Here is a 23,725-nt window from a genome sequence, read left to right on the forward strand (position 1 = left end):
CTAGACTGCTGTTGTGCCTACTAGCAGATGGCTGCACATTTATGGGTGGCCCATACAGCATACTTTCTGGTGTTCCAGAGGAGAGGATCAATTTTGTCTGAAATGCTGGGATGACAGTTCAATCACAATGGTATGAACCAACTTCTCCCTGTCATGCCCAATTTCATTTGAAGATCTGGGATTTAGTGCTGATGGAGAAGTTTACTCACCAGTTTCAAACTATGAAAAATTGACAAAATAAAAATTCCATTTTTGAAATGAGGCTGCCAATTCTCAACTTATGCTAACAAGATTCCAACTCATAATATATCTCATCAACATGAAACATTGTTCATATTTTAGGCAAATCCTGTCGTATTTATGGAGTTGCGTCCTATAGTGTCTGTCCACCAGTGGAACAGATTTACCCTAGATTCTCCCCTCCAGAACAGATCCGGGAGGAAGGGTTCTGCAGAGGGTAGAAGAGGGGAGTGACACCCCCATTGCAGGAGCAGAAATCCACTCACCGAACATGGATGTTACCCATTGTTATTTGACTATCTTTTACCTCAGATGCACTAATTCTTATGATCACTCTTTGATTAATACCTCTTTATAATGACACTTTGAGATATATCTCGCTTTTTTGTTTTTGTTTAATGATATGAACGTATTCCAGATTTTGCTTTCCTTCTGGTGTCCTTGTTCTTCAGACCTTTAAATCTTGATTAGTTTAGGTTTGATTACCCCAGCCGTCATTTCTTTTATTGTAGTCCCCCCCGAAGACAAACATATTATTTCCTTTAAAAATCAATAAAATTAAAGTTGCAAAAATATGTCAGTAGAGGACCACTAAGTATGTCTGCGTATGGATTAACCCTGACCCCTAGAATAGAATGTGATTTTCAGAGTTCCCTGAGCTGGTATTACAGTGGGTGTTTAATGAATCATTCACTTCATTATGCATAAAACAATTTATAAACACTCCTGAGGACCTAGCCACCTGCCTTTCTGATTTTTCAGTTCATGTATACTTGTCTATTAACCTTCAATGCAAAGAAAAAAACAAATTAAATGAACTAAAGAGGGAATGGCCAAGAGCCTCACTCTTTCTTGTGTTGATTATAAAAGAAAACAGCAGCTTGTGTGTATATGTATGCACAATAGCTTACAATTGAAGAATCCTAGAATCAATGTAGTGTCTATTGTAAAGTTGATTAAATCTTCCCTTGGTTAAATTTACAATTTTGCCTGATATAAACTGTGTTCTAGTCTTTTACTTGTTTTAGAGCATTTTGTGGCTGCCTTGAAGTGTATTTGTGTTTTTCTGTGGGTTAATTCCATTAAGCATGACTGGAGAAAGGAAGATTCAATTAAAGCTAAGTAAAATCCTGCCCTTAGCCAAAATGTAGTTGCTTATTTGCACACACTCAAGATTTAAAAATGCGTTTTCTGACATAATAGTCGTACACAGCCCAAATAAGCAACTTCACTAGAGTAATGAAAGTGGTTATTGGTTGCAAGATTCCTTTTTCATGGAAGAATTTCTGCTGTCTTGCCAAGTTGGCTTGGGATGACATTCTGAGATAAAGAAGAGTTATGGTTCTGAAACAGACGTGCCGCACAAGATCTGTAATTGGATTCCTGGCTTAAGGAGCAGACAAATTTAAAAGCAGCTGCAGGGGGCTCCAATTTTTATTAGGACAACAGGACTGGGAGAGGGCATGTTTAACTCACCCACCTCCCCTAGGAAGAACTGACCCTGTCATGCACAGAAGAGGTGGAGCTCCAGGCACAGGATGGGTGAAAAGGATTTCTGTCTCCAACACTAGCCAGTATCTAGCACCTCTGATGTTATGCTGATGCTTGCATACAGTAACTAAAACACCATTTTATCTCTGGTACAAAGCACGCAGCTACACTAGTCCCAGGGGGATGGAGCCCACACCAGTGGTTGTAGGGATGTGACCCAAGAGAACCCTAGTTGTGCTCTACAGCCTACACTTAAAAAGACTTCCATATGACGCACTTGAGCTGCATCCACCAGTAGCCCGTTAACAAGCACTGGCACAATAGCAGCTGTTTTGGCAAAGTGGTAGGGCTAGATCAAGTCTTGTGTTCTGCTACTAGGTAGTGGAGCATAGAATTTCGGCCATCAAATCAGCTCAGAGCTAGATCTACACTACTGCTTTATTGAAGTGCACTGGTAACTGTTGGGGCACATTACGCATTCCATACGTTGCTTTCATAGTGTTATTTCCTCCTTTTTTCCCCACGTTCATAATGGTTTGACACAAGGTGTAGATCTGGCCTGGAATTTGATTTGATTTGACACAATAGCATTGGAGAGAGAGAGAGAGAATGGAGTTGGGTGCCATCACTTTGTCAGCTGAAATCACAGTGGCTCCTCTTCTGGAATCAGTGCTTCATTCTCACCTGGACATTCAGTTCTTATGCCTGAGCTCACTGCATCACACAGAACAACACTCCACAGGTCCTTGTGCTTATATAGCAGAGGTGTTGAAACTCAATGTCGGAGAAGCTCTTGGGGCTGCCTTGTAGTGGAAACGGAGCAGAAGGCCAGATTGGGACCCTATGAAGGCCATACTTGACCCAAGGTTCTATACTCCTGATCCACAGAGCTTCATATGTAAAATAAAATGAAATAAAAATGCTTGCAGCAATTCCTCTCCTCCTTTGGCTGATCCTATTCCATGGTTGACTCTTCCTAGCCTGTGCATAGAGCGCCATCATGAGTAATGGTTTCCACCATTTGATTAAAAATATTCACACATACCTTCTCACTGAAGCTAGCCAGTAGCTAATTGCTTTGAAACATGGCTCCAAGTGGAATATTCAGGCTCTAACCTATAGGAGGAAATTAATATTTTAAATAGTCTCCGATGGACAATTTACTTGATTTACTTCCTTGAGCACTTTAAGCAAGAGTGTCCAAAGTAGTGCTCTTGAGCCAGCTGCTGCCTGGAGATGTTGCAGTGTAGTTTGGCGGGGATCCATTTATATAAATGTTGGCTAGAGATGGAGTAGGGCCAGTGTGAGGTTTTCGTTTTGCTTTTTGCTTTAACGGGCCAAGGTAATGTGTCATTTGTGTAGTCTCTCCAACAAAGTCCGTTCGCCATATCAAAGGTCATTTGGGTAGCTTACCTCTATTTGCATGCCCTCCAGTTAGATGTGGCTGCTAAATGAGATCTTGTTTTGATGAGTCTCCAGATGCTGACTCATTTGATTGCCTTTGTTCCCCAGTTGTCTTCCGGGATAAACAACCTAGAGGGTTATCTGATTTGATGTTAGTCTTCATTTCCATCATCAATCACAGCAAAAACGAACACTCTGCCTTTTTCACCTCTGTTCTTCTTTATTACAGCTGAGGACACTGCTGACAGGATGGAAGCTTTCATTACTGATCATCGCAATACCAGAGGTGAATGGAAAATGAGTGAAGGTAAACAGCTAGTGAGAACCCCCGAAGTGAAGACTTTGTCTGCAATTAAGTATGTTAATGCTAGCGAGGTGCACGGTAAGTGTAGTGTGATTAGATGAGTGTCAAAGGTTTTTCTCCTCAGATTTTGTAGCTGATGTACAAAGCTGTCATCTGTTACATTAGATTTGTCATCTAAGCAGTCAGTGCATATAAACATGTAGATCGGACCAAGAGTACAAATCACTTTTAAAGAAAAGGTGGGGGTACTGAATATGACTTATAGTGGAGAAGCTGACTGTGGTCATGATTCTTAGAGCGCAAGGTGGGACTCCTTAAGGAGATACAGGCCTTAGCTAGACCTAAAGTTTATCCCGGGATTGTCCCGGGGTCATCCCTGTTCATGTAAATGAGCAGGTAGGGACAACCCCGGGATGATGATGATGATGATGACAACGACTACTACTACTACTACTATTTATTACACTTATATACCGCCCCCATAGCCAGGGCTCTCTGGGCGGTTTACAGAAATTCTAAAAAATTAAGTTAAAAACGAGTATACAAAATTTAAAATTCTAAAACACAGAACATAGACACATAAAGCATTAAAAGCCATTAAAAACTAAACATGTGAGTGATTAAGATGTGTCGCCATATGCCTGGGCATAGAGGAAAGTCTTAACCTGGCGCCGGAAAAATAGCAATGTTGGCGCCAGGCGAGCCTCGTCAAGGAGATCGTTCCATAGTCTGGGGGCCACCACTGAAAAGGCCCTGTCCCTCGTTGCCACACTCCGAGCCTCTCTTGGAGTAGGCACCTGAAGGAGGACCTTAGATGTTGAATGTAGTGACCGGGTATATTCACGTCAGGAGAGGCGTTCCATCAGGTATTGTGGTCCCAAGCCGTGTAAGGCTTTATAGGTCAAAACCAGCACCTTGAATTGGGCTTGGAAACATACAGGCAAGGCCACAGTTTGGTTGTTATGAGAGGACAAAGTCCTGCTTGGTCAGGCTCACCTCAGGTTCAATCCAAACATCCATTTAGTCCTGCATCCTGCTTCCAACAGCTGGTTGCCTCTGGAAACCCACAAGCAATCAAGATCTGTCTCCTGTTGTTGCCTCCCAGCCACTGGTATTCAGCGATGTACTGTTTCTCAACAAGGAGGTTCCATAGACTAATAGCGGTAGATAGACCTATCTTCCTCCATGAATTTGTCTAGTCACCTTTTAAAGCAGGGATGAGTGAATATGTCAGTCTCTACTCTGTGTCAAGTTTTGATCATAATTTAAGTTCTGGTCTTGAATTGTTTTTTCTTGTACTTAGATAGACATTTTAATATGTATTTAAATGTTTTTCCTTCCAAAATATTATTTAAATGTGTACTTTACAAGTTTAAACTAGAGCTGTGCAAAAGCTCTTGAAATTCTCTACCCTATTTGTGGGCAAACAAACTGGGGGGGCAATTTTATTGAATTTCTCTAGAGGGAGAAGAAATTCTCCAACAATTTCTCACAGGTAGGACTCGCCATTGGCAAAGGTTGAAGCACAGTGTATTTCTTTTTTCCTTAGGGCTGTTTGTTTGCACTGCAACTGCAATTGGCAATAGCATCAACTCTGGGGGCAGCCTGTTCCCCATTTTATGTCCTCCACCATTTCCCCATACCTAGTATCATTTCACGGCATTAGGTTAGGGAGGGTGGGGAATGCAGCAGCACAGAAAAAAAATGGTGAAGAAAAATTGGAGAATATTTTTAAAGTGGTCTTTTATTTCTAGGAGGTAAGAGAAGAAAAATCTTAGCACTTTTCTGAGAATATAGGGTCAGCACCCTCCCTGGGATCTTCCAGATGTTACATTTCTGAGAGTTGATTATGGATACATCTTGTTTATAATGCAGGTGCTGATAGTACCATTCCTTTCCTACAAGCCCTGTAGTGGGTGTGAGGGGGGCAGTGTTGTGTCCAGATCCAGTGAAGAGGTGTGCTGTGCCAAATCCTGACCTCCAGTTTCCTGGTGTTTTCTTTCCCTATGAAAAAGGCTTCCATTTTCCTGCCTCATTTTCTTAGCTTTTGGCATTTCTTTTGGTGGTGCTTTTGACCTTACCTAATCACTGTGAGATAATAAAATAAAAAGATGACCAAGGGTACTGTGTCCTTTCCATTACACATGTCTCCATTGCTCAGCACATCTCCTAGGCTGCCTGCATTTCCTGAACTGAAAAAGCACTATGAGAGAAATTACTTCATTAAGTCTTCCCCAGGGCAGGAAGTTGGGACATTACAGAGGCTACAAGCTGTCAGATGGTTGTGCAATGAAACACAGGACACTCATACACACTCCTCAGCCATCTCCTTAGTAAGGGAGACATGATAGCACTCTTCAAATACTTAAAAGGATGTCACACAGAGGAAGGCCAGGATCTCTTCTCGATCCTCCCAGAGTGCAGGACACGGAATAACGGGCTCAAGTTAAAGGAAGCCAGATTCCGGCTGGACATCAGGAAAAACTTCCTGACTGTTAGAGCAGTATGACAATGGAACCAGTTACCTAGGGAGGTTGTGGGCTCTCCCACAGTAGAGGCATTCAAGAGGCAGCTGGACAACCATCTGCCAGGTATGCTTTAGGGTGGATTCCTGCATTGAGCAGGGGCTTGGACTCGATGCCCTTATAGGCCCCTTCCAACTCTACTATTCTATGATTCTAACCCTGAACCAAACCCATGAAAATTTTTCAGAAACTTCTTCTCCTTTGAATTTTATTTTGCAAGCAATTTTTTTCTATCAAATTGAGTGAGAGAAATATGTGAGACAAATATTCGGCACAGCATTAGTTTAAACTGCCAAAATCTATGTTGCAACACTTGGAGAAGGGTGGAGTCCAGAGAATTGCTAAATTCTGGTGCTCACATTAGTCTGAGATTTGCAAAACAAGCAAGAGCATGGATACCCTACCCTGTGCCTCCTTACCCTACCCTGTACCTGTTTGCATTCTCTTCCCCTCCTTATTGTTTTACTATGATTTTATTAGATTGTAAGCCTATGCGGCAGGGTCTTGCTATTTACTGTTTTACTCTGTACAGCACCATGTACATTGATGGTGCTATATAAATAAATAAATAATAATAATAATAATAATAAATAGCAGGGAAAGCATCGCCTGCTATATTTATGTCTGGCAGCTCAGTGTCCAAGGCAGAGCAAGTGCCAGTCTTACCATTTTTGTTATCTGTGTTCTACTACTACCCACTCCACTAAGTAATGTGGACTACCACTCACTGTGCCTGACTCCAGAGGGAGTGTGGGACAATATGACATCTGCAAGCACTGGCACATGGTGTCCAGACACAGATGGTAGATTTCCGAGACAGCATAAGGGCCATTCCCATACTGACTCAGTTTGAGTTTTTGACTCACCCTCAATGTGGTACAGGCACAGGCTGATTGTGTGAAGTGTCGTCTGAACATGCCCAGTCTTTCCATTACTGTTTCCCTATTTGTATACAGTACAGTATACTATATTATACCCTCATGCACCCTAATTAGCTGATTGTTCCCCCATTTCCTCACACACATCATAGCCAGCAGCTAAGTAACTAATATCCTGGATTGGTTAATTTTGGTTAGAGTAAAAGGATATGATAAAGCCTTTCTTTGGAAATGCTGAATGGAATTATTGCATATTAGATCTCGAAGGGTAAAATAGCCAGAATGGTGTGAGGTGGTGAGTGACTGTAGCTTATTTTTCCTTGCTCTTTGAGCACTTGCCCAGCCTTGAGGAAACATGCCTGTAAAAATAGTTTTCCAAATACAGTGTATATTGGACAAGGATCAGAAGCCTGATTTCTTCTCGCTTGAAAAGATGCGTTAGAGGTACATCTTTGTGTAATAAAGCCCCATGGCTTCTGCTCCTTTGCGAAGATCCTGTGGGGAGGAACAATGAGGAAGGAGGGACGGGGGGATGCTATCTTTTCCTAAAAGCCCCGCCCTCTCTCCACCAATAAGCTGCTTTCACCCCTTTGTGGCTGCTGACTTGTGTTTACAAAGGATTAGCAGGTATGGGGAGTTTCAGGGGGAAGAAGAAGGGTTAAGTTAACTTTCTCCACTGCTCCTTTTCTGTTTCAGAGCACACACACACACCTCTAGCAGATGTTCTGCAACGGCGAAGGAGTCACTGGGGCTTCATTATACAAGCCTGCAGTGAAATGTGTAGTTTGGCCTGCCGCTTATACGGCTTCTCCACTTACGTAACCTTTCCCCAGCACTGAAAAATCACCACTTCTCTTTCACCCCTGATAAATGCCAAGCACCTTTGAATAATAAACTTTAAAACATGTAATTAGAAGGCTAATAAATCTTGCCTTAATGAGAAACAGCTGCTTTGATATGTTGTGCCTTCAGGGTTTTCTTAGGCTTGGCACACGATTTTGGGACTTCCAACATTAATTATATTTTAAAAGAGAAAAAAGTAACAGAAAGCCTTGGCCAAAGCTTATATTTGCTCCCTGCTTAACTTTTTAATTAACTTTACAGTTAATAGTTTAATATGAAGAAATGACACTTGGATACCATTTTAGGTCATGCAGCCGTTCTGCCATCTATTACTAACTGTGCCAACAGACCTTGCTTTCCTGGAGTGATGTGCATTGACCGTAAACCTCCAAGTATTGGATACCTCTGTGGCCGATGTCCAGCAGGTTTCTCTGGAAATGGACGAATCTGCACAAGAGCATCTAGACCAGGTAAAAAAAAATCCTTTTAAAGATTTAGAATTGGTCTAGGAAAGCTGTTTTCCAGGAAGCAGATGCTAACATGTTACAGTGTGTTTACATCCAATATTGTGAATATTTTACTTTCTCAGTAAAACCGTAGGAACAAAAGAAGCTGTCTTATACCAAGTCTAGTCCACTATTGTCTACTCTTGCTGATAGCAGGTCTCTTGTGTTTCAAACAGTAGTCTTCCATGCCACTGTTTTTCAAAAAATAATAATAATTATTAGCATTTATATAGTGTCTGATTTGCTAAAAAAAACAACCCATCAAGGTAGTGCATAACAATTTAAAGCAATAAACCTTAAAACAATGAGAAAAAAATCATGAAAACCAGTAAAACATTAGCACTGCATAATTTAACAGGATAAATTAAAAAGATGCATCTTCACCCCCTTTCTAAAAACCAAGTGTGGGGGCTAGTTGTAGTTCTCGAGGAAGCATATTTCACAGGGTTTTTTTGGGGGGGGGGCAACACAGGAAAGGCCCTTTTATGCATGCCTGACAAACAGGCTTCTGAGGCTAATCGTGCCTTCAGAAGTGCCTCTCCTGTAGATATTAATAACCATATAGGTTCATAATGACATGGGTGGCCCTTTAAATAGCCAGATCCTAAGCCATTTAGGGCTTTAAATGTTAAAAACCAACACCTTGAATTCCATCTGGAAAGCAATTAGCCACCAGTGAAGATCTTTCAGGAAAGTGTCATATGGTCCTGATGCTGTGCATTGTTTAACAGCCTATCTGCAGCAGTTTGAGCCAATTGAAGCTTCAGGACACTTTTCAGGTGTAGCCCTACACAGACTGCATTGCAGTAGATGCCAGGGATTGTACTTCGAGTCTTCTACATGCAACAAATATTCCCTACCACTGAGCTGTCACCTGATCATAGCGGTTGTGCTATGAAACAAACTGTCATATTCAGATGGGAGCTAGAAAACTTCTCACTGTGTGACATACTTAGGTATTCACCTGAATAAAAGTATGATTTGTATTCAGGTTTGCAGGCTATAACTGTGTAGCAAATTTGTTAAGTAACCAACAGTCTTTGTTTATGCTTTAATTATCACTTCCAGCATGTATAGATTAATAGAACTGGTGGGTTGATGCTCTTTCCAGTGATGGATTTCTACAAACATGGCCAAACCTACCCTTGATGGAAAGAGATGATGTACTACTGCTATATACTCAATCAGGCATAGGCAACATGGTGCCCATGAACATTGTTCATGGCACCTGTCAAGATGCCCTACACCTCCCATTTTTGTAAAACCAAAACAAACAAACAAACTTTTTTTTTTTTACTGGCAGATGGGATTGGTGTGAGATAAGTTTCTGTTCATACCTTTGCTTAGGGTGTTGCTTAGTGTGCTGGTATTCCAACCCCACCTATTCTTGTACTCATCATTTTGGACACATTACTTGTCATTTGCCCTACCTCCCCGTGGCAGCCATTTTATGGTGGTACCCAGGACTGCCAAATTGCCAAATGTACTTGCCTCAAAACAAGAAAGTTACCTACCCCTGTTCTAGATGGTGTGAATTCCACAGGGTGATTTCCAGATACAGTGTCATCTAGCCAATTTCAGGCACGAGAATCCTGTACAATTTCTGGAGTCTCAGCTAGTTTATACCTAGAGCTGGTTGTGTATATATGGTGTGTGTGTAGGGGTTGGTGGGTAGGTGGGTTGATCTTACTGTAATTTTCAGGAACACTCTGGTACAATGGTTATTTCAGAGCTTTGCTGCATATTGAGGCCAATGAAATGATTATGAGTGCACTCTGTTTTCCTGAATGGAAGTCTTCTAGTACCATGTTGACCTGTGATATCATTGACTCACATAAAAACTTAGAGGCTTCTGTCTAGGCCTAGCAAACTACAAGAGAGAGACCTGTTGCCAATATGCCTGGACCTGCTGAAGACTTATTTTTCAGCTCAAGACAAAATGTTAAAAGCTGGCCTGACTTTTTCCTTCAGCAGAATTCATTTGCAAGTCTACTGTATAGGAGAATGCACTGTGGAGATAAAATATGTTGACCTCTTCTTTACCAATACCTCTTGTTGATTGAAGGAATCCATAGGGAATGAAGCATAGAGATAGGCTTAGAATGTTAGGCCCAACAGGCATAGCACACTGACATTAAAACAACAAAACTTTAATACACTTGGAGGCGGGGGAGGTATACAATTTTATTCAGCAGCACCTGGGGGAAGGACTGTTTAAACCTTTCTCCAGCACCATTTCCAGTTCTAAATCATTCCATTCCCTGAAGCTGTTATTAGCCCTGTTGGGAGAAATACACAATTTCCTGTATGGAGTCTATATTTTTGCCTCAGCTGAGCTAATGGAAAGAGGAGAGGATTTAACTTTGAATGGGAAAACAAGAATGAGAATAATGGTCAAGGCCCTTCTTTTCTCAGTGTCACTGTTCCAATAAAAAGTAAACCTCCCCAAGTGGTTGCTTTGCTATTTAAAAAGGTCTTTTTTAAAACCATGGAACTTCCATGACACGTCTTTTTTATACCTTCAGAGTTGAAAGTACTCCCACCACAGTTCTCCCACCAGAGTACACTGGATAACTTGATTTGTCCAAAATTACTGTGCCATTAGTACTGGAGGAGGGGGGGGAACTATTGAAGCAATTTTTTTTCAGGGAATAGAGTTATTTTTTTTCCTTGTTGAAGTAAGAAAAGATACTGAAGAGTTGGAGGGGCCTGTCTAGGGCATCTAGTCCAACCTCCTGATTGATGCAGGTAAACCAGAGCTAGAACATCCCCAAATCTTTGCTGGAATATCTCCAGCAAGATAGAGCCTACCTGCCCTCAAGTCATTGGTCCATTGTCAAACTGCTCTTACTGTCAAGAAGTTTCTCCTATGGTTTAACTGAAATCTAACTAGATGTAAAACAATTACATCTAATCCTGCCCTCTGGGGCAGCAGAAAATATGGAGATAGTTGGAGAATAAAGATACCCTTAGAGTCGGTTGTTAATGGTGCCTTTTAAATTCATTGAAAAATGAACCTGTGAAAAGAAAATAATATGCTCCAGAAATATAAAATACCATAATAATGCATGTGGAAATATCAGATGTCATGACTGACTGTACTTTTTCCTCCAACCATCGTGAATTCATACGTATTTCTTCAATAATACACAGAAACACTCCACATTGAGGTTGCAAATATTAAGCGGCCAGATTCTTTCAATCCCAATGAAAACATGACATTTGCTATTGCTACTCTATCCTCCTGCCTTGTTATCTGTTTCGAAGGTATCACTATATCAAGGTCACCCATCCACAAGTGAAGAAGCAGATGCCTGGGTCAATGGCAGAGGGAAAATGCTAATTAAAATGTTCAAACAACCACTCAGTTGTGTGTTGCACAAGCTCCATATCTGGGAGTTCTCAGACATCAATTGTTTTATTAATCTTTGAATTTAGATTATGAATAGAATAATGTGATGGTAGAGGAAGAGGTGACTGCCTGTTCTTGTGGACATGGCAGAAATGGTACAAATTATCTCACAATTGGGGGGGGGGGAATTACCATTGATCGATCAATCTTGTTTTCCAGCTTTCTTTCTTTTTCTTTTTTTTTTGAAATCTTTACAATTATCGATAGCTCTTAAAAGATGGACAGGGTATAGTTTCCTTTGCTGCCAAGTTGTGCCTCAAACAACTTCATCAAAGAGCTTGTCTCTCTTTTATTTAAGAGTCCTGGGGAAGGTGTTATATCATCATTCCCTTCTTTGTATTACTTTGCCATTCTATATAACTCTTCAGCAAAAGCAGCTCTCACTTAGGCTCCTTCGGTGTACACCAGGATTGATATTATCCTGCTCAAAAGGCTTGACATCACTGAAAGCGATGGGCTTCAGAGAAATGAGCCCCAATAACTCAGTCAACTCAGTCAACAGCTTCTGAGGGTTTTCAGAAATGAGACTTTTTAGTAAACGTGTCACAATGAACATGAAAAATTTTCAATTAATCATGAGTTCTACACACAACTCTGTAAAAGTGGCTTCTTGGATTGACAGTTTCATCTAATGAACACTGTTTTCCTAGAATAGGGAAACAGTGTTCATTATAGGAAACTGTCCATCCAAGAGCCCCCTTTTACAAACTTCTGTGCATAACTTGTGATTAACTGAAGTTTGCCTAGGTAGGAAACAGACTCTGCTCACTTCCCACCAAGGTACAACTATCTTGTTTGGATTAAGTCTCAATTTATTAGTCCTCATCCAGACCATTACTGTCACCACCAGGCATTGATTCAGAACTCAACATGTTTCTTGGTACTGGAAGAAAAAGGAGAAATAGAGCTGCTTGTCATTCACATATTGGTGACAGCACAACCCAAATCTCTGGACAATTACTCCCAGTGGTTAGAAGTAGATGTTAAATATCATATAAGACAACACTGATCCCTGTGGGATGCCAAGTATCTATAGTCAAGGCATCAGATAGGAGTCCTTCACTATCACCTTCTAAAGCTAGCTCCTAAGGAATGACTGGAAATTGTAAAAGAGTGCCTCCCAAGCTCATCCTCATAAGGTACTCCAGACAGATACCATGGCTGACGGTGTTGAAAGCAGCTCAAAGGTTCAGCAGAACTAACATGGGCATACGTCCTGTTGTCTAGTTTCTGGCATGGATTATAAATCTAGGTGAACAAAACTGTTTCAGTCCCAAAATCAGGCCTAAAGCTAGTTTGTAGCAGGTTTAGATAATCTATTTCATCCAAGACCCAAAGTTGATGTGCCACTATGTGCTCAATACCTTGCCCCCAAATCGTTTTATCACAGCTATCTCAAAGCTGACTGGCTTCTGTTAAGTAGCTGTTCACTAGGTGTTTACTACTCTCCTTAACTATTCATTCAAGCCACCTCTGACTGAATTAACCCTCCAGGAAGTGCTAGAATCAAGAGAACAAGTGGTGATCTCACACTACTAAGGATTTTGTCCACATCCTCAGACTGTACAAATTGAACTGTCAGGTTGTGATGGTTACAAGATGTCAAAGGTACATAGGATTATGGAGTCCAAGCTGGAATGGAAGCAAATGATTTAATTTGCAGGATGTTGAGCTATAATGCCACCAAGTCCTTATTGTTCTCTATACCTAGGCCTTGATGTAGTCCTCTCACTACTTGAAATAGCTCACTGCGCAATGCTGTGTGGATGCAAGAGTGGTGTATGACTTTTTTGCCCCCATCATCAACACAGTATAGGCTCTGATCTATGCTCGGTCAGATTTGGCCCAGGTTTTCCTCTAGATTACTAGAGCCGCAAATGTGGAGATTCCTTAATGTGTGTGAAAATCTGGCAATACAGATGGCCATGGCTGGCTTTGTAATATTCTGTGGTTGATGTTGCTTTATTCCTTACCGATGTTTTGTGATATGGAGGATAATCCTATCCCTCTATGCACTCCTGCAGGGTTATTTCACTGGCTCCGGATCCTTTTGTTTAGGGAAGTAGGTGATTAACATGTTCCCCTTGCTAGATTTTCTAAAATCCTTCTCCAGTGTACAGCAAATGTGCAGGCTTTCCAGCTGCAGATAGCACCTACGCACATTGGAGTACTTTATATTACGTGATTATTAAAGTTAGTAGATGAAATGAAAGGAAATATAAATTAAATTTACATGCATGAACAATTATGGTGATTTAAGCCTACGCTTGAATAATAGCTTTTGCTCTGCTGAGACACACTCTTCTAGTCCCTAAACAAAAAAACTCCTTTAAAATGCTTGAGTGAATAGTAAGATTCCAAGTGACACTTATCATATTCCAACAAAAAGGACTTCTTGTCCCTCACATTCCTTTCTTATCAGGTAATTATGAGAAGAAAGGAATGCCATGATTTAAGAATTAAGAGATAAGCATTTCTTTTTACAAAAATTTGCAAAATTATCCAACTTTACTATACTGTGGAAAACAAAAAGGAACTTTGTATGGCTTATTTTTCAAACCAGCACCTGGGAAAAGGGGGGGAAATGTAATTTATTGTAGTGAACTACTTTGTTGTACCTGCCCATAGCGTAAGGATAGAAATTAATCTAATCTATTTGTGAGCTCCAATTAATGGCTCAGTTCCATAGTTTCTGAGATGTGTTTTATATTCTGGTAAAGAGAATGATAAGAGCTAGAATCTTCTCTCACTTGTAGATTCAAGTGACTTAATTCTGTTGTCTGCAGCTGTATTTTTTAAAAAATAAAATAATTTCTCTGTAGTTCTGGTTACATAAGTCAAATAATATCACCATTCATTTACATTCAATTCCAATTCCTGACTGGTTTTAATATTAATTTACTTGCTTAATACACATTATTTCATTACTCACAACTCTTAATCCCTAGATCACCCATTTACAGACCAAGTTTTATTTCAGAAACATATGTTAGCAAGGGAGCCTCATTTCCTCAGATCTATGCTCTCCATAGCCCTGCATATGCTGATGGAGGCATTCTCCCATGCTCCTCTGTATTTACACATTCACTGAATTTCCCCTTCAAACTTGACGTCCTTTCATTGACCTCATGCTATCCTTAGCTTTCATGTCCATTTCTCTAGGAGAGAAATGGACAGTTTGCAATATGAAGCCCTTTACAATCTTCGCAATATTTGGCTATCAACCATCTTGCTGCTAACAATAAATGACTCACTAATTCCTTGCTTAGCAGGTTAATGTCTGATCTTATATATAAATTTATCAAGGCTAAGTGAAGAGATGGATGAACCCATTGTCCCGTTATTGAACTAATCTCTTGAAACACAGATATCCAGAAATAATTTACCTTAGGGTGTGTGTTTTTTTCCTTTTAATTTTTTTAAAAAAATAAAAATAAAAATTCCATGGAGGCTCATTATATCTTAGGGCCTCATGCCCCTAAGATGCATGAGAAACACAATTCCCATTATTCCCAGCCAGCATGGTCATTGGTTATTACAGATTATGGGAATTGTACTCCAAACATCTGTGTGGGGGACTAGGTTGAAAAAGGCTGATCTACAATAATCTATTATATAATATCATCTATTATCTCAGCTGTCCACAAGACATAATTTTAGAGTGCTATTTATTCCTCCACTCTTCAGATCCTTTCCTCCAAAGTAGGGTAGCCAGGTGCCCTACTTTACCGAGGACAGTCCTCAGTGTGAAGGTGTCCTCTCTTTGATGGGCTGGTTGTTTAGTCCAAGTCTGGTTTAAACTCATAGTGCACACCATTCAATTGTAATTACTTTCAGCATCAGCATCAGAGCTAGGGTTCACTCACCTGGCTAACACCCATCACCATCCTCCCCCTGTATTGCTGCTGGTGTTTGCTAGCACTTAGGCCTTCGGTCAGCTGGTCCTGGCAGTGCTGTAGCTGCCAGTTGAGAGTCACCTCCTCCCTCCCAGATGGGCTTACCTGGTAGTGACAGGGAAAGAGAACAGGAGCCAAGGGGCTGCTTGAGCAAGGCTGGGCATCCTGCAATGACAGGCACCTGATGTTGGAAGCCAAGCATTACATTGTGGGATTTAAAATATGGCAACTGCTTCATGTCACTGGGCTCCCATTGCATTCCAGCACCTCCACTGCAGGGTTTCCCAGTCTGGGGAAAGAAGTTGACTGGCAGCTGAAATTATGGCAACTTGGAGCTGGCAGCACAGACCAGGGCACTCTACACTCCTGCTTTAAAATGGTTTATAACAGTAGTGGCAACTGTTGGGGCCCAGGACACACTCCATGTACAGTTTCCAAAATGTTTTCAAAGTGTCATATCCTGCTTGTGGTAGATTTGGCCCTGGTCTATGCCGAGGGGGCACTCGAGTCTGGTCCCAGCCCTGTTAACTCTCATGCACATGATTTTGAAACTTATAGCCATGGAATATATACCAGCTTTTACAAAATATCAATTTCTCCCAGATCAATATAAATTACTGCATTAACTGATATATTTATATCTAACCACTTGTAAATGTTATTATATTAAGCAGTATATAAATATATATATATATATATATATATATATATATATATATATATTCAATATTTATCCTCATTCAAACTTTCAGAGTGGTGTACAAGATTAAAATAAAATAAAAACAGAAGAAAATGCATTAAAATTAGGGGTGTGCACGGACCCCCCCGCTCCGCCCCACGGGCTGATCCAAAAATTTCGGATTGGCCCGCTCCGCGCCACTCCGCCCGTAGTCCGCTCCTCTTCGCCCCGGAGCTCCAGCTCCAAATCGGAGCTCCGCAGTGGAGGGGAGTGGCACCAATTAAGGCCCCCTCCCTCCTCTCCCTTACCTGCAGAGCCCGGTAAGGGACCAAGGGGGAGGGGGGCCTTACCTGCGTCCGTCCGTGGTCCCTCGGCTTCTTCAATTGACCCTGTGGCTCAACCAGGAAGTCTGGGCCACAAGTGCGGCCTAGACTTCCTGGTTGAGCCGCGGGCTCAATTGAAGAAGCCGAGGGACCGCGGACGGATGCAGGTAAGGGAGAGGAGGGAGGGGGGTTACCGGGCCCTGCCGCCGTTGCCGCATGGGTGACAGCGACAGCGGCAGGGCCCGGTAAACCCCACTTACCTTTCTTGCAGCGCTCCACCGGCCCCCCAATCCTCTTCGAATCTGCTTTAAGGGGAGGCGAAGCACCCAGCTCCGCTTCTAATTCGCCGGTCCGATTAGAAGCAGAGCACATCCCTAATTAAAATACATTTTTAAAAGAAGCAAAATGCAAAGTAAACCACGCTGGTCATCAAGGGAAGGCTTCCTGGAATGGCTTTTTGAGGAGGCACTGAAAGGAATCTGAGGCTGGTGCCTGCCTGACCTCCAGGGGCAGGGAGTTCCAAAGAGAAGGGGCCACCCCACTGAAGTCTCTTCTCCTGATGGATTCCAATCAGGCTATAGATCCATGAGGAACCACCAGGAGCATTCCCTCGGATAACCTCAGTGAACAGGCAGGGGAGAAGGCACTCTCTCAGGTATCCTGGTCCCAAGTTGTTTTGGGCTTTGTACACTAGTACAAGAACTTTAAAATTGGTCCAGTAGTGAATAAGCAGCCAGTGCAGTCCTCAGCAAAGAGTTGCATGCTGGCCAAGCTGTCCCTGTCCAGGAGAGGGTGTAGCTGGTTAACCAGCTTATAAAAGGCAGTCTGAGCTGTAGCGGCCTTTTTGAGCCTCCAGCAACAGAGATGGATCTAAGAGTACCCTCAAACTACAAACCTGATTTTTCAGAGGGAGTGCAACCCCATCCAGAGCAGGCAATGAGCCCATCTCTCGGACCCAGGAACCACTCACCCACAGGGCTTCCATCTTGCCAGGATTTAGTTTCATTTTATTGGCCCTCATCCAGCCGATTACTGAGTCTAGGCAACAGTCCAGGACCTGCACAGCCTCACCTGATTCAGTTGTCACAGGGAGATAAATATTTTCACATGAGCTGCAACAGTAATATAGAGCTGATTTACTGGAATTTTTTAATGCTACTTTTTCATAGTTGGAAGGAGGTTGTTGTTTTAACAAACCTTTTCTCAACATTCAGCAGGCACATTCTCTGGATTGGATCTTATGTAAACTGCCCTGTGTCCAATAATTACCTAAAAAATAAAATAAGTAAATAAATAAATATGTCTGGCAGTTGCTTGCTGTAGCTTATCCAGCCTGGTCCACATGGTCCATACCAGCCTTCCCCAATCTGGTGCCTTCATATGTTCTGGTCTTCAGCTCCCATAATCCCTGATCATTGGCCATGCTGGGTGTGGCTGATGGGAGTTGTAGTAAAAATGTCTTGAGGGCACTAAGGTTGGGAAAGGCTGTTCCACTTGATTTCATATCACTTCAGGAGGGATCATATTGAAGAAAACAGCAACTGGATTGCATGTGCAATTCAGCTTTCCCACTTTGTCCATAAGGGATGAACAAAGAGAAGGGATGATACAATTAAAGAAGATAGAAATTGCTCAGAAACCAGTTGACATTTCTCTCTATTGGAAAACTGGAATAAGCCTAAGCAAAATGACATCTTGTTCTGTGGTAAAACCAGAAGGCCTGCAGGAAAGAAGAGAGCTTACAAATGTGTCAAAGTGTTGAGCTGAACATTTAACAGCAGTTCAGCAAAATATTTGGATGTAATGGTGTGCCACGAAAATTACTTTAGAGCCAGGGAAGAAGTAATAGCTTTCTGCCACTGGGATGCAAAATAAATCCAGTGCTATCCCGTAGATGATTCTAGAACTGCTGCCAGGACTCATCCTTCCACTCATGGGGGAAAAAAATGAGTTTTCTACAATAATTTATCCTGCCCAGGCAACAGCTACTAAAATCTGGATACTTAACAGGGGGTGGAAAACTTACAGGGAAGTTTTCTATGGAGTATTCTATGACCTAGATATAACACCCAAAGGAAGACATGATGGAAAGAATATTTTAGATAATTTAAAAGATAAATGATTTGCAGTCTAGCTGGTCCATACATTCCATCAATCTAAACTATGTTAAGTGCTCCAAATCCAGTTGATATATTTAGTAAGCAATGTAGCTCAGCAACAGAACACCCATGAATCCCAAGCTATAAAACCATGAGGGAAAGGCTTGTGTTACAGGCCATGAATAATATTTACATTCAATCACAACATCTACTGCAGATTACATCCCGTTCCTAACAAGACGCTGTCATCCTTAAGCAATTTCACTACTTTCATGGGAGTTTGAACAGGTAAGACTAACAATCCAATGACTAAACTTCTAACCTGGGGGAAATTGCTGACTTGTGTATAATTGTGAGAGAATTTATAGATCGATTATACTCATTAAAATTTACAGGCTTAGGTGATTACATTGCTGTGTACCGAAGATAATTTTTTTAAATAAAAAAAGCCATATTTTCACACTTATGACAACAAAGTCTAGTTTTTGGTTATAACCACAAGACAAAAGTTTTACTTATTATGATTACATTGCTATGTACCAGAGATTTATTTATTTTTTAATAAAGAGAGCTGCATTTTCACACTTGTGACAACAAAGTCTAGGTTTTGATTATAACCACAAGACAAAAGTTTACCCAGCATGACTGTACTGTCAACAGGGAAATCTTCATCTGATGATTGTCCCACTTCACCTGTAAAAACGCTGCTCATTGTGATAAAGATGGAACAGGAACACAGCCTTCTGGCAAGGATAGAGCCTGCAGTTTATAGATGGGCTTTGCCTTTTTGATAGCACCATTGTAGCAAATGGGGAGGACCAAGAATTTCTCATGTTCCAGTGCAGATTCTACATAAATATTATTTATGTAGAGTCAAAGTGATGTCAGGAGATCCACTGTGGGGAATGTGGAGTGTGAAAAATAATGAGGCAGACACAACGTTGGGATTTAAACAGGACCACATTTATTAATAGATCTGCAGAAAGGGTACCTCCCAGGCTTCTCCTTTTGGGGTAGGGAGGCCTCCCGTGTCAACCACCACTTGGGGCTCCGAGTCAGAGAGGAAGGTTGGCCTCAAAGGTAACCCTTATCACCACCATCTGGGCTGCAGGGCTGGGAGCTGGGGTACCTCAGAGATTACTGATCACTGCCTCTGAACGCTCACCGACCCTAACCCGCTCCAGATGCCCGCACATACCACCCTATCATCAAATGTGACCAAATTGTTAACAATGCCAAATCAACCTAATTATTTCGCCCACATGTCTTACAGTGTGAAGTTGGCAAAAAAACTCATGACCAATGAAAGATTATGATAAAAAAAAATCCTACTCAGCCCCCTAAAGGATGACCAGCAAGCCCACACTGCCTACAGGGTGGGAGGGAGGGAGCCGCATTTCAAGAGGAGGGGAGGGGATAGAGCCAATTTATAGGCCCGTATTTCCCCTCCCCTCTCCGGTAGGTGTCACGGTGAGGCCTCAAAGGCATGCCTCCATGCCTCATTTTCCACCCTCCACCCACAATAGCCTTCCCATGCCCAGGCTGCATCAGGCATGGAAGTAAGGCAACATCACATCCAGTTTGGGTCCCAGTATGGTATTATAATTGTCTATCATTACCATCACCACCATCATTTTTACATTATAGGTAACTGACATTAATTAAAAAATGTATTAGTTAATTAATTTAATGGCATAAAAAAAACCTACAGAAATGGCATCTGATGTTTTAAAAGACACAGATGAATACAAAAACCACCAAAATTTAAGCCTCTTATATTAAAAGTTATCCAATTTTACTTTTGAAGCAATCGCAGTTTAGAAAACTTCCTGGTTTGCATTACAGGTAAAGTAATTGTCATGTATTTATAGCTGGGAACAATGTGGGTGTAATTTTAGGCCATTTAAACGAAAAACAGTATTATCTGCAAAATATTTACATTTTTGAGACATCTTTCCTTTGAAGAAATGCCATGGATTTTCTCTTGGAAAAACAAAAACATTATCAATTTTTTCTCCACTCTGTTTTTATATATCTTAATACCCCTGCGTATTTCAGAGGAATAGATCGGATCTCTGTTGATGTAGCTCATCTATATATGTCAGTATCACACTGTTTTAGCAAGGAGGAAGAGTCTGACAGTCCAGGAGACAAAAGATAAGAATGGCTTTTTTTATTAATTTCTCTGTCTTTTGCGCAAATATTGAAAGAGCAGCATGCTGAAATTCTTTAATAAAACACACTCTTACAATTATATTTTGAGGCAGGCAACTACCCCGTAATGGAAAGTCTGAAAAGTTCTAGTTAGGCATTGTTCTCTCTCTTTGATTAAGATCATTTGGGAAGACAGCAGAACCATGTGTGCTAGCAATATCATCTGCTGCTGCTATTATACACATCCTGCCCATTCATTGGAAAACTGCCTGTTGAACAGAAGCCCTATAAATGCACATAGGGGCTAACTATGAACCCTAATTGTCATGTCTGAATATGCCCAACTTATCTTCAGATTCTTGATTGTTTTGCTACTTAACAATCAGCCTGCTTCTTACCAAGTGTGAATGATTTATATTTGTTTTTTTGTTTTGTTTTTATAAATACACTCATAAAGAATATAGTTAAAGACCAGAGTGCTTGTTTCCTTCCCACTTTATCTGGCTAGTGCTTTTGAAAGCTAGATAGCTAGTATGCCCATTAGCCTAATGAAATTCAAAATGAAAATAATTTTGATGGATTGCTCTGTTATAGGAAAACTCCTTTGAGTAATTTCTTAATTATCCAGATAATGGGAATATTATTTACCTGTTGTACCTTGAATGAAACACACTCACACACACACACGTGTGTGTGTGTGTGTTTATCAATAAAAGATCACTTTTTTCCTTCATATTATCCCTCTTACATGCAGGATTCTATGGAAGTGCCTCAGTGTAATGAATACATGTCCACTGTCCCTGGTGCTGTCACAAATGCATTTATCCATTTGTACAAATACCTATAGTATTTCTGTATAAATGGGAATCTCCTAAGTGTGTGTGTGTGTGTGTGTGTGTGTGTGTGTGTGTGTGTGTGTGTAAGTACATACATACATACATCGCTGCAGGCTCTGTTCAGAGCTTCAGGTTGAATTGGGGAGTGAGGAAAGTAGGTGCAATCCTGATTCTTACATGGACCTTGCCCCAGCATGCATCACAGTTGGGTAAAAGCAGTGGCCAGCATTTCTCCCCAATGCTTCTGAGCCTTTTCCCCAACTTAGTAATACTAAATTGGAGTGAGAGGCATTGGAGGGGGGAGGGGAAGAAAATAGTGGCTGCTGAAGAGTCACCTGACACAGTGCATTTCTTTAAAGCCCCAGGTATTGAAAGGAGAAAAAGGTCTTACTGGCCTGGCTGGGATCTCACGCAGACATGCATGATTCCCCCTACTCTTTCAAGGACTTGAGATTCACCTGGGTGGACATCTCTGCCATGGCTCTCAGTTACTTGTTTCTTCCATTATCTCCCCCTGCCTCACCATGGGCTCATAGGGTAAGGGAATAATCTGGGCTTGATATTCTATCTCCTGTGATAACTTGCCTGAACAAAGTTCTTTTGTTACCTTACAGTCCCACCATAAATGAATAACAGCTGCAATTTATGAATGTGTTTAGTAGGTGTCAGCATCACATATATCACCAATAATATAAGTTTCTAATTAAACTTGAAATAAATGTCTGCACAGATACAAAATGCCCCAAAATCAAATATTCAAAATGTGATCAACTTTCAAATTTTGCTGTCCAAACTTTGAATGAAAGTTTCCAAAATAAATGTGCAATTTATCTCAAAAGTCAAAGTTTGGACCTCCTGGCACATTCTGACGTTTTCAAGTCAGGCAGGCATCAGATATAAAATGCCATTAACTGTCAACTCTGGGCATGTCTACACCAGTCTTCATCCCAGGGATCTTCCCTGATCCCTCCATTTCCCTGGAATATCTGGGAACACTTTCCCCCCAGCTTTTCCCACTGTCCTGGGATGATCCCAAGGATCACAGGTGGTACAGGCACCCAACCCAGCTTCTTCTCTCCTCCCCATGAGTAGCGGGGGTCAACAGAGGGAAGGATCCAGCATTGGGGGGGGGGAGTCCAGGGACATCGGTGGTAGGTGGAGAGTGGGGTTAGGGCTTCTTCTTTTTTTTACTTATTTCTTCACTGGAGCAAAAGTGTGCTCCAGCTTCTGCATTTATTTATTTATTTATTTAAGAAAGGCAGGCGCAACAACAACAACAACAACAACAAATTTATTTCTTACCTGCCTCTCCATCCTGATCGAGGTGGGGAACAACAGTAAGTATAAAATACATAAAATACTGATTAAAATCATAGTATACATAATTAAAACTTCCTAAAAAAACATCCTAAAGCATACTAAAAGCATCCTAAAATTCCACTGGATAGGCTTGCCGGAAGAGATCAGTCTCTGCTTCCTCCCTGGACGTTGTGCTCCATTTGTGAATCCAGGAGAAGGATGTCACGATCAGCATATCGCGAGATCCTCCCTGCTCCCTCCCTAGGTGAACACATGCCCTCTGAAATGCAAAATACCATTGTATGTTAATTATCAAGAACCATAGAATATTACTTTTGTATGCCAATGATTGGAGCCGGCATGAAATATAGGCACAGTTAGACATTTGCTGACAGCCCACACCTCAGCACTGACAAGTACTTGCTGGACTTGCTCCTCCTCCTCACCCCTGTAGTCTGCTTGTTCATTTGCCTCTTGCTCTGGCCCAGACAACAGTGGTGGTGGTGGTGGTGGTGGTGGTGGTGGTGGTGGTGGTGAAGAGGTGGAAGAGCAGTAGATGCCACAGCCTCCTTGTGCACTGGTGCTCTGCTTCTCAAACAAGCAAATGGCAGCAATGCTGAGAAAGAGGATGAGGAGTAACAGCAGCTGGTAACAACTGCAATGAGCAGTTTGACTAGGGGCATGTCTACACCTGCAGGCCTTCCGGGTGCGGGGAGGGACGATGCCAGGCTTTTCCACTACTGGAATTGTCCCCCAGGGTCTAAACGGAAGTGAGCTGTCTTGCGTGGTGTTCTTTTAAAAACAAACAAACATGGCCACGTTTGCGCAATGGTGCA

The 23,725-nt window shown here is 41.6% G+C and overlaps 1 protein-coding gene across 1 annotated transcript in view; it reads left to right on the plus strand.

Moving 5' to 3' along the window:
- Positions 1 to 23,725, plus strand: part of LOC134393285 (von Willebrand factor D and EGF domain-containing protein-like) — a 282,594-nt gene that overhangs the window by 170,090 nt on the left and 88,779 nt on the right. The window contains exons 21-22 of the mRNA XM_063118315.1: positions 3,365 to 3,517; positions 7,991 to 8,155. Of these exons, the coding sequence (XP_062974385.1) occupies positions 3,365 to 3,517; positions 7,991 to 8,155 (318 nt within the window). The remainder of the gene's footprint in view (positions 1 to 3,364; positions 3,518 to 7,990; positions 8,156 to 23,725) is intronic.

The sequence above is a fragment of the Elgaria multicarinata genome, chromosome 2 (genome assembly GCF_023053635.1).
Source record: "Elgaria multicarinata webbii isolate HBS135686 ecotype San Diego chromosome 2, rElgMul1.1.pri, whole genome shotgun sequence".
In the NCBI taxonomy this organism is placed as follows: Eukaryota; Metazoa; Chordata; class Lepidosauria; order Squamata; family Anguidae; genus Elgaria; species Elgaria multicarinata.